General features: G+C 40.8%; 2 protein-coding genes across 2 annotated transcripts in view; both read left to right on the forward strand.

Moving 5' to 3' along the window:
• Window positions 1-4,328, forward strand: part of LOC116695273 (glypican-1) — a 37,373-nt gene extending 33,045 nt beyond the window's left edge. Inside the window, exons 9-10 of the mRNA XM_032525404.1 lie at window positions 230-405; window positions 738-4,328. Coding sequence (XP_032381295.1) covers window positions 230-405; window positions 738-919 — 358 coding nt within the window. The 3' untranslated portion in view covers window positions 920-4,328. The remainder of the gene's footprint in view (window positions 1-229; window positions 406-737) is intronic.
• Window positions 4,329-6,772: 2,444 nt separating this feature from the next.
• LOC116695270 (ephrin type-B receptor 1) overlaps window positions 6,773-12,024 on the forward strand; it is a 96,038-nt gene continuing 90,786 nt past the window's right edge. Inside the window, exon 1 of the mRNA XM_032525401.1 lies at window positions 6,773-7,048. Within this exon, the coding sequence (XP_032381292.1) occupies window positions 6,955-7,048 (94 nt within the window). The 5' untranslated portion in view covers window positions 6,773-6,954. The remainder of the gene's footprint in view (window positions 7,049-12,024) is intronic.

The following is a 12,024-nucleotide window of genomic DNA, read 5'->3' on the forward strand; positions in this document are numbered from 1 at the left end:
AGGCACAAGCATGTGTGTGTGCTTGTACGAGTTGTATCTGATGCACAATTGAGCAAAGCTGTGCAGATTAACTAAGTTTGTGCTTGCACATGTTTTTAAGTAAACAAAATAGTAGAAAAATTATCCATTTATGAACCAGATCATCTCCCATATATTGCTTTTTGTTTTAAGAACTGCCCTAACTATGTTGCCACACATTCTTCCCCTTTCCCTCTTGTCCTCCAATCAGGTACCTTCCAGAGGTGATGGGTGATGGCTTGGCCAATCAGATCAATAACCCAGAAGTAGAGCTTGACATTACAAAGCCGGACATGACCATAAGGCAACAGATCATGCAACTCAAAATCATGAGCAACAGGCTGAAAAATGCGCTGGAGGGCAATGATGTGGACTTTCAGGATGCAAGTGGGTCCCTTTCTAATATTTGGACGGAAAGTACTTTCTAGTGTTAATATGTTTTAAATGGAACATATTGTCCATTCTGTTATATTTTTTGCCTTATACAAAGTCAGCAGTCTCCCACATTCATGCACATATTCCACTGTATGAATGGTCATAACTAATAAATAATAAATGTCACTAAACCATTGATTTCATTCATGTACTGTAGATCAAATCCTCCCTACTCAGTAAGCACATACAAACGGAAAAGTTATCAGGAGCAATTGAAGATGACATATTTCTTGGCAAAAAAAAAGTAAAACTCATCTCCTTCTCATCTGTTTCTGCCGCTGTAGGTGACGACATTAGCGGTTCAGGAAGCGGGATGTGCGTAGGTGGTCTGTGTCCTCGGAACAGACCGGGATTGTACGCCTACTCGCCAGACAACAACCGAGTCAAAGGCACAGCCACGTCTCAAACACGCATCTGTGGCCTCCTACTCCTGCTCCCATTGACCATTCTGCTGCATCAGCGATGATGGACCGCAGCTGCCTCAAATCAGACTCTAAGTCTAGAGGAGGGCTGAACCACGCGACAGACAAAAAGGGGTTTGATGGGGGGCGTGGGGGGTGGGGGGCTTGGAAGGTAAATTTGCCAAAAATATGAAAAAGACATCTTGGGGAATTAATGGACGACATTTTATTTGACCAAGAGGAGCAAAACTGAGAGTGACAATTTTCTTTATTTAGTTTTGCTCAGTTTTAATGTGTCTTAGTTCGGGTGGGATTCAGTTTGTTGAGCTGGTTTCAATGGATTGTTGGAAGAAGACGGAGATGAGGAAGGCAAAGAAGACAAAGAGAATGATGACTGTTTGTGATGAAAATGATGATGGGGATATTGATAATGGTTTATTGACACTTTATCAGATCCATTTAGCTCCAGGTTCCAGTCGGCAGGCGGCACAGCTCAGTGAAAAGAAAAGTTTGGTTCCCTGATGTGTGGTGCATTCAACAAGGCTTATTTTTTTATTTTTTTTGGAGTCAAGGTTGACCTTAACAAACATTGTGCAAGTTGTAAATGTTTGTGTACATTAGCAAAAAGACTGGCATCATATTGCGCCATGAATGTACAGTGTAATACTATATTGGCAATGAATCTCCCCATAATCTGGGATGTAGTCGTCCAGATGTTTTGGTGTGTGTTGGCATAAATAGATACGTTCAATAGGATTTGTTTAAAATATTGCAGATAAATTATCACACAGTACTGTATGAGATGTTGTGATTGCAAGACTTTACCTCAGTTTTAATGAACACCCAAACCAAAAGGGAAATGACCACCTTTTTAACAACTCGTCACCTTCTTAAGAATACAAGCAGTGTCATCAAAGCTTTTGTAAACAAGCACAGACAAGCAGGTTCCTTAAATCCTATAATTTATCGTGCAGTGAAGACAGAAAACTGCACATTGTTCCGACACTTGTGGTCGCAATAACCACAAAAATCTCCACGGAGAACATTTCATGACGCAGTAATTTGGAAAGAGAACTCCTTGTTGAACGCACGCCCGCGTTTAGTAACTTTAAATTGAGTCTTAGAAGCAACACAGTGGTTGATAAACAGTACAGTAGGTCAAACCAAAGCACTTATTACACCCTTTGTTTACATTTTTTGACAGCAGACATCGCCCCGAGTACGTTTAACATTTGTGACCCTTTTGCCAGGTTTTGTAACTGCATATTTAAACAAACAAAAAAGCATCAATAAGAAAACAAAGGTCTTGTGCGTACAGTACAGGATATGTGCAGAATATTGACAACATGTATCCATTTACCTGGTGATACATAATTTACTCAGCATGCCTTTCTTTCCGTCTACACTACTATACTGATACATATTGGACTCCTGATTCACATAAGTCTCTTGCACATACACACATTTGCACACACTGGGGTTGTGTATTGAGCTGATTTTTATTCATTAGTATATTTAATCACACATTTCATTCATTAAACGTGGTTTGATTGTGGCAGTGGATTTTGCCATGCACAATCTTTAGAGCTTTATTTAAAAGGGCACTCCACCAATTTTACACATCAAAATTGTATAAAGTTCTCTGTGGCTCTGGATGGAGCTTTCTAGTGTTTGAGAAAATAAGCCTGAGGATGTCATAGGGATGTCATCAGCTTGGGCTTGAAGGTTAGAATTTTGTAACAGAAAAAAACTGGGGGCATCAGATTTGAAAGACGTGGGTGTTTACCAGGCAGGGAGGATCAAACAAAATAATTGGAGTTGCAATTACGGCAAAATATAGGATCTAGTGTTTACGGAGCTTGACCCATTGTTAGGGAATAAAAGTCAGGATATATCTTGGGATGGCAATCTTGGTCCATCTGTTGGACCACCACTTTGATCCAGACTGAAACATCTCAACATCTGTCAGAGGGATTGCCATGTTACCTGCAGGATTCATTCGTATTATTTTGGTGATTGCTTACCTGTTCATCTGGTGCATCAGGTCAAAGTTTAAATGTGTCTAATACTTGGGTTTATGACCAAATATCTGTTAAACTAATGTCATTCCCACCAGCCTCAGCTGTACATAAAGGTATACTAAAATTATGAACATGGTAAATATTCCATCTGCTGGGCATCATTCAGTATGTTAGCATCGTCATTTCAAGCATGTTATTTTGCTGATGTTCTCCATTAGCTCAAAGCGCCACTGTGCCCAAGTACTCATAGAACCACCAGCATAGACTCTTGTTTAATAGTCTCTTGCACAAGTGCAAAACTAAATCACTGGAGTACCCATTTAAGGCCTCTATGTTCCACTCATTGTGAAGTCTGATACAACTTTACAAACATGTACTGTATCTAAGTATATATCCATTAGCCATAGAGATATGACCAAACACCAGTTGCTCTTGTCAAAATGTCTGTGCCTGATGCTCTGTGGCCCGTGGATTTAGTCACGACTCAGTCCCTGACTTTGCTCGTTTTCTATAAAAACTCAACTTGCCAGCTGCATGGCAGCTATAAATAAACATATAACTCTTTGTAACCGGCACTGATAAGCCTCATGGGGCCCTGCTGGAGAAAAAACGGGGCCATGTGTTGTGTGTGGGGATAACAATCCTGCACCAGTGAGGGAGTTTCGAGTTAATGAATGATTTATTTTCCTGACGCACACAACAGAATAAAGCAGAGCAGCAGGCACATACACAAAGAGTTCACTACACATTTCAGTCTTTGAATGCTGGAAAGGTCTTAAATGTTTAATTTCTCAACATCAGTATCGTATCGAGAAGACCCGATCTGAACATCCATCCGAATTCACTCTTTTTTTGCATCACGGGTCTTTCCCGAAATGTGTCTTTTTCTGTAATTGTGAATGATGTGGAGGCAAAGGTGGAGTCTGAGTTTTACTGAGATGTGGGAGGACAGCTGGGAGGACACGTGTAGCAGCCACAGTCTACAACACTGTTGATTTTCTTTGTCTAGACATGAAGAAGATGTATCGACTCTCAGCACTCTGAGCTGAGCTGTCTGTCCATGACCAACATTTTGAATCCCCCTGGTGGGAGTTACCTTTGAACAAAAGGTGCCAAAACTCTTGCTGAACAAATATAAGAAATGTAACTCTGGAGACGGCTTAAACATAATTGTTCTGCTCATGTAGCAGCTTGCAGGTCTAGAATCGATTTTTGGGTTTCATCTGTGGTTTGAAAAGAAACAGATTCAGTGCTAATGTGTTTTCTTGTAGACGTGGCTAATTTTCTTAACCAATTTCAAACGCCTCCAACTGCTGGCTCTAAGATAAGAAGCATCTCCCGCTCTTTGTCTGCTTTTCACTTACACACAGACATATACACAACTCTTTAAGATACTGGTCAATGTGTACAAGGATGCAATAGCCAATGAATAAAGATGATTGTTGTCGTGGTATATGGATTAGTGTCATGAAAGCTATTGACAAGGGAAATGTGTTGAAAGACTTCAATAGATTGAATGGGCTTGAAAATGCAGTGTCACGGCAATGATACATTTATTGTTGTGTTGTTTAGCAACTTTTTTCCCTTTATAGACACAGTGTCAGAAACAGGAAGCTGCAGGAGATGAAGGAGACGAGAAGCTTCAAGAGCAAATTGATCCGAGGCCATTGTAGGTTGAAAACGTTTGTAGTTTACAAACTGCAGTTGTCATTGAAACTTTTAGATTGTTGTTGCAGAGGGCCAAAAAAACTTTAGCATACTACCTACTAGGAATGCACCTACAATATCTATCCTGATACCAATTCCCATACCTCTACTCAGAGTATCTGATAGTACCTACCGAGTACCATTCCAATACAGATCATCTCTTTTTCCCTGAACTTAAAATCTGTATATACCTAACTACATCGGAGCCCATTTAAATCTTTTTCATGTAAGGTAACATGGAGCCAGGGATCGCTGATGCACCAAAGGCTGAGTCAGAAACAATCAGTTTTATAATGACATTCTCAAAGAAACAGAACTAAATGTCACCTAGTAGGAAATACTGCTTCATGTAAGTAATTAACCTTTTACCATTGCCCACTGTTCATCCTGGGGGAGGCTGGGAATATAAAGAACTTTCACTGGCTGCTTGGATGTATTGAAAGTTGGATAGATGTGAACATGCATCATGTGTATGATAAATATTTTCTGGCGTCATTGTGGTCACTTTCAAAAAAGAACCCCCAATCCAGAGCAGTCCTATGGTGTAATTAATCCATGAAAATCTCATGTCTTAAACCACCACCATTAAAGTCCTGTTCTGTGTGTGTAGGGCCTACACACATGCAGTATGTTTCAGCCACACATACTGCATGTTCACACTTTTTCGCACACGTTGTATCGCACACGTTTCATGGTCAAAAAAAGCTCTTTTGTTTTCATTTTAATGGACCAACTCCAAAAGAGGATTTGGTGTTAAAGGGTTAAAGTTGGTCTTATAGACTTGGAGGTTAACTAATTAAAGAGCTGACAAACCGTGACAGGTGTTTTCTCTTACACGGGCTGATTAGAGCTCTCAGGTAGAAGTTTGGTGTGAGGCAGAGCTGAGGTCTTCAAAGGTTTTCTTGCTGTGACTTATCAAAATGTCTGCTGTGAAAAAGGCATATAAGAATAATACAATAAATTTTCCTGCCGAACAGGTACTGCAAAACTAACCAAAGTCAATCAAACATAGTACTGAGAGGAAGTCACTCAGGAAAGGTGTGAACATGCAGTATGTGTGGCTAAACCATACTGTGTGTGTGTGTGTGTGTGTGTGTGTGTGTGTGTGTGTGTGTAGGCCATACACACAAAGAACAGGGCTTTAATGGTGGTGGTGATTATGAACAACAACACTTGCGTGTTAATCTCGTGTAGCTAAAAGTCAGAGAGAATAAATTCCAATAATCTGGAGATGCTCATGTGTTGCAGTGTCTGGCTATGGGAGTGCTTACTAGTTGATAGCTGTGTAATATAATTGCAATGACACATTCCACATGCACCATATGTGGTACACATTATTGCTCTGTTTCAACATGCTTTCAACACCCATGATACATCTGCACAGGCAATGGGGCTGTCTGAGGGGCAGGGGTTAAAAAAAAGCACTAGCTGCATATCATGGGGCACCAGTGTGTATAAGGTTTCTAGAATGTAGGACAGAATATACAATATATGGCACTGCGTTTGTTGTTAATTTTAAGGGGACCTGAACACTGATTCCCGACCAGGGGTACTTATACCCCAAGGTGGTACCTCTGCAGTTGCATGGAAAGATTATAGAGCAGCTCAACTAATTTAAGCAATTAGAAATTAAAATTCTATGTTCACATATTCCCATTAAGTCAACTGTAACACCATAACCCTATATATTGCAGTTATGTAAGTGTGTGAAGGCTAGTGATAATGTGGAATTATTTTTGTGCCTTTAAAAGCGATACTGTGTAATTGTGGCTTGACAATGCACAATATCACTCCCGTTAGAGAGTATATATAGCCTACAGGCACCTATATGAAGTATAGTAGATTTTTTTGATGGACTTGGGTAGTAAGTTGTCAAACGTCCATCATTCATCGTTAACTTGTCAGTTTTGGATGTATACCTTACCAATTACAAATGATGTTACTGCACCGTGCGTGCTTATAGACCATAACTATAATCTGTCATAAAGGAACGAGCCATTCCCACCTGCACAAGTCCCGGGGGGGGGGCTGTTCTGCCGTGTGAACGCTGGGTGTCGCTGTCCCTTCACAATAGACACCATGCTGGAGCGAGGGAGAAACCTGACCATTGGGCATTCAGCCTGGGTCAGGTGGAAAAGAACGGGTGATTGGTTTACGATCCGCCATACTGTCTCCTGATTGGACAGAAAGGTGCGAGAGTCGAGAGAGGGGAGATCCACCAGCAGTGTATCCGCTTCAATCCCCGCTGAGTCTGCCGGTGCAGCGCACACACACACATACACACCCACACACACTCAGAGGGCTGAGATGTGACAGTTCACCAGAGGAAAACAGCGTGTTTCTTGTGGGATTTTTTTATTGTCAGCTGGATAATGGGTGAAGACAGGCGGGGAGTCATTTTGACAATGCGGGCCACTTGGTTTGCGGTGCTTCTCTGTGCGATGACTTCGGTGTGCGCCTTGGAAGGTAGGTGTGCAAAGAGGGGGCATATTTCACTGTTCAGATGGAAATGGAAGCTCGAATTAATTTAACTGTGGTTAAAGCTGTCCTGTCCACTGACCTGTTTTTTCATGACTCTATTCTTGCTATACTTACTTAGGTTACAGTTTAACTTTGTGTATCCTTGCTCTGTAGACTACTTTCAAACTGAAACTTAATGTGATATTTAGCCTAAGTGACTGCTGGGGATTGTTAGGAAGTTTTCTTGTTCATCAGGGCGTGTTCGGGGTAGGGTTGAAAATTTCGGGAATTTTCAAAGTGGAAACTTTCCATTGGAATTATTGGTAATGCATGGGGAATAGCCTAGGTGGAAATTAATGAGAAATAACGGAAATAAAATGAATATAAAGAGGTCAGGCTGTTTTATACCATGTATAAGAAGACAGAATCCAATAATTTGCCCAATAAATCCATGAATCTGTCTAATACAATGTGAAATGTTAGAGGTGATGAGTTGGATATCTAGGTTCAGCAGGGGAAATTTACTTTGGAGAAATCGAGCAGGGCTGTGTGCAAACCTAGGGTTTAAGGTGAACAAATAATTATAAGTTATTTTTTTCCAATATGAATGGAAATAGATGAATTCATATGCTCAATCAAGGTACATCAGACAAAGTAACAGCTTGCCAACAAAACTAGCATAAGGTGTTATCAAGTTATAAATTGTGTAGCCTACTTATATCTGCTGGTTAACTGAAATATAACAGAATGACATATAATTTATGACATATAATATATATATATATATATATATATATATATATATATATATATATAATCAAAACTTACCTGAAATCATGCAGTCGTTTGGCCCAGACAGTGCACTTGTGCAAGCCAATTAAATGGGCATACGTTTAACCAAACCATGATTGTTTATGTGTATTTCCACACAAATAAATTCACTATTAAAAAATACGCTTTCGAAATTCATATTGTGTAAACGTTCCCCAATGTGAAATGAAACTTATCTTGGAAATGTTTCCGATTTTCCGGACCCTTTTGCAAAGGTTTTTTTTTTTTCTTTGTGTGGGGTTTGATATGAGGGTTAATTGACCTTTTAAGATGTGGAATTTTTGACAGTACAGAAATGCAACTGTGTCTTATTGGAGGTTGAAGACAGTCTGATGGCCCGTGAGTCACAGCCCACATTACTGTAATAAGAAAAGGTAACCTGCAGGCTTTAATGGCTACTGCTTCTCAATGCTCTTCTGAAAATGTTGTTTATTCTACAAGTATACAATCATTTAAGTGTCCTTTAATAATCCAGAGGAACAGAAAACACATGCAAAATAATACCAAGCATGAAATGGCATTAAACTGTTTATTCCAAATTACACACATTAATCATAAAGCATTGAATTATTATGAACGTTTAAATCATATCAGGTATGCACCCATGATCTAATTGAACTTTGTAATGCTCCCATGACATGTTTATGCTGTATAGGGTTGCACTGACAAAAGGTGATACTGATTATGAATATTACGATTCATACCAATATAGTGCAGTGAGACTTATATACGTCTCGGTAGTGTGGCTGGACCACAGGTTGATCGTGAGTGAAAAATATTCAATCTATCCGACCCTAATAAAGTTGTGGGATAGCTACCTTCTGAGGAATAGATGCGGGATGGGATTTGGTACCGGGTGTCTAGTTAGTTCAGAAGCATCTTGAAGCCTTTTTTATCCACTGTGTGGATGGACATCATATCTTTGGCCCAACAAGACGTTCTAGCATTGGCGATTTCAGTATCTCTTTGAGTTCTTGTCGTACTTTTGTGCCACTAGCAAAAACACTCGCTAGCAAGGCTTGTTTGGCTTGCTCTGGCGTATTAACTGCAACAGGTTTTTTTGGGATTGCATCACGCACTCATGATTCGTTCCGTTTTGTTCTCTATTTCCTAATTTACACTATCACTCTGCCACACAGCCAATGGACGGGACGCATCTCTCCACGAAATAAACAAAATATTGCATACTTATTGTGACACTTTCAATATAATATTGCACAACGCAATATTTCAATAACGATTTTAGGTTAATATATCATGCACCTCTAATGCTGTATCACATATTGTGTGGTGTCTTAGTACCAAACCATAGTGCACTGTAGTAGTGCCAGAAACACACTCGCTGCTGCTCAGCTGGAGCGTCAAAGTGAATCATACATGTAGCTGCTCCCTTGCTTCTCCTCCTCCCGCTCCTCCCCAGCATCACCTCCCCCGTAAGTATGTGACCTTTGCTCCTTTTCCCAACGCACTACCAGCTGATACTCCTGCTGCTCCTCACTAGGTTTGGGCATCGTTTTGATTTTAACACTTCAGATTCTTCCTTTTGATTCCGGTTCTTACCAATTCTCGATTTGGATCCTTTGGCGGGTGGAGTTAAAACTGGTCACATGCTTATTTCACAGATCAGAGGAACATTGTATTTTGATTGAACAGCGATTTGCAGTTTTAGCTTTTTCAATGTAAAATAAAGCGACACTTTAGAGCGCCTGGAAGTACAGTGGTCGCTACAGAAACCAAAACTTACGCGTGTTAAATTTAGAACCAATAATCTTTTTTTTTTTTTTTAAACCATTACAATTTTTGAAACGGTTCCAAGTTGGAACTGGTTCTCAAAGCCCAATCCTACTCTTCACACAGAATCAGCTCCTGCTTCTTCACAAGCATCACCTGCAGCTGCTGCTCCTGTCTGAGTATATCTCACTGCTGCTGCTTTTCCCCAAGAATTACCCACTGCTGCTCCTGTTAATTCTCTTCAAGCATCTGTCACTTCTTTGCTCCAGGCCTCACATTTGTCTCCTGCTTCTCTTACTCCTCCCCAAGCATTACCTCTTGCTTCTCTTGCTGCTCCTCACCAACTATGAGCTCGTACTACTTCATTACCGACTGATGCTCCTGCTGCTCCTCACTCACACACACAAACATTACCTGTTGCTCCTTGTGCCATTTCTCCCCAAGCATCACTGTTGTTGCTGCTACTTCTCCCTTATCTTCACCTCCTGTTCTTCCTCCTTCCAGCATCAAATTAGACTCCTGCTCTTCTACTTCTTCTCTTACTAAAGATTCACCTTATCCTCTGCCAGCCTATCACCAACCATGCCTGCTCTTTCTTCTACTCCTCTCCAAGCATCTCCAGGGTTTTCCCCGGGATATTGCAAGCACTGTGCCTAAGCCACTAGGAATTATTGTTTAATGCATTTTTAAAATATATTTTTTTAAGCAGTTGAGGTGGGGCAGCACGATGGGAGAACTCAATTCTCCCAGTTAGCTTTTAGCATTGACTTACTATATAGGGCCCTATGGAATCTGTCTTATAGCTCTTTTAAATTCTCAATTTTGCGATTTCGACCATGATTCTGTTCTGAAAACAATTTGGCTCTACATTAATGCTGCCATCAGTCTGTGACAGGCCCCAGCCGAGCCCTTGTCGCAAATAAAGACACGTTCCACCGAGCTAAACAACGTTTCTGGAGGAAACATTGACACGGTCCTACTGCTTGTCCCAAGAATCACTTGTCTTTCCACAAACACTCCTGCTGCTCCTCTCAGAGCATCACCTATTGATTATTTTAGTGTTCCTTCCAAATAATCACTTGTTGCTTCTGTTTGTTATCCCCAAACATCAGCTTCTGCTCCTCCAAGCGTAATCTCCAGCTGCAGTTTAATTTCTGCACCTGCTGCTCTTCCTCAAAGCATCACTTCCTCCTCAATCATAAATCCCTGCTCCTTCTTGATATCCTCCCCAAGCATCATCTACTGTTTATCCCTTTGCTCCTGTCCATGTTTGCCCTCCTGCTGTTTCTCCCATCATGTCCCGTGTCACCTGCTGCTCTTTCTTACGTTTCACCTGCTGCTCCTGCAGCATCCCTTGCTCCGTCTACCCCTCTGACAATCCTTTCTGTTCTTCCTGCTGATCCTCGCCTCCTCATCAAGAGCCCCCTTCTCCTCCTCTTCTTATTCATCTACATATTCTTCCAAGTCCTCTTTCAACTTCCTCCTCTTTACATTCCTTTCCTTTGTATCCTGTTCTTCCTGCAGCATTCTCCACGCCCATGTCCTCTACGGCGTCTCCTCCTGTTCCTCCTGCTGCTGCTAGTTGTCCCTTATGGAAGCGCTAGATTAGTCTGCTGCTGTGTTTTAATGGTGCACGTAATGACGGGCTCTGTAGTGAGTCTCCCCCATTATGAGACCTGTAAATGTGTTGAAGGGCAGGACTGTTTTGATTAAACAGAAAAGTGTGTGTGTGTGTGTGTGTGTGTGTGTGTGTGAGAGAGAGAGTTAGGAGGTTAAGATGGAGAGGAGAGACAAATAGGTACAGTGTGGGTTGTTTTGTGGTCACGGTGGCCTTTTCATGGTAAGTAGGAGCTTAATGAACTGATTTATAAGCTGATCTGAGTTTGATGGTGTAAAATAGACCCACTGCTGACACAGTCAATGCTGGTAAATCTGGTCTGTATCTTCTGTCTATGATTGTGAAAAATCACATTTACCAAAACGAGTTTCATGTCACTCGTTTTTCAGTCAATTCTTATTTTCAATATTTTGTTTTGTTTTATCTTCTTTGTCACTGATTTAGAGGGGAGAGGTTTAAGGGTAAGGGGTAAGGGGAGTGATATTTCTAGTAAGCTGGAGAAAAAGTCAGTCTTCTGGACCCACAACCCACTGATCTGAAGCCTGGCATCACCACACAGCTAGCGTACAATAAAATCTTCCATGAGTTCACCTGGAACTCCCAGACAGCAAGTATGTTTAGTTTAGTCTGATTCTCTCTGGTAATTAGAGCTCGACTGATTAAGGATTTTTAAGGCCGATACCAATACAAATATCTGGTTATTTTTATAATCCGGAAACGCCGATCTATCGACCAATATATTTAAAAAAAAAAATCAGAAACGTGTTACAAAACATAGATTTCCCTAACATTAGTTATTTGT

This window comes from Etheostoma spectabile, chromosome 9 (assembly GCF_008692095.1).
Source record: "Etheostoma spectabile isolate EspeVRDwgs_2016 chromosome 9, UIUC_Espe_1.0, whole genome shotgun sequence".
NCBI lineage: Eukaryota > Metazoa > Chordata > Actinopteri > Perciformes > Percidae > Etheostoma > Etheostoma spectabile.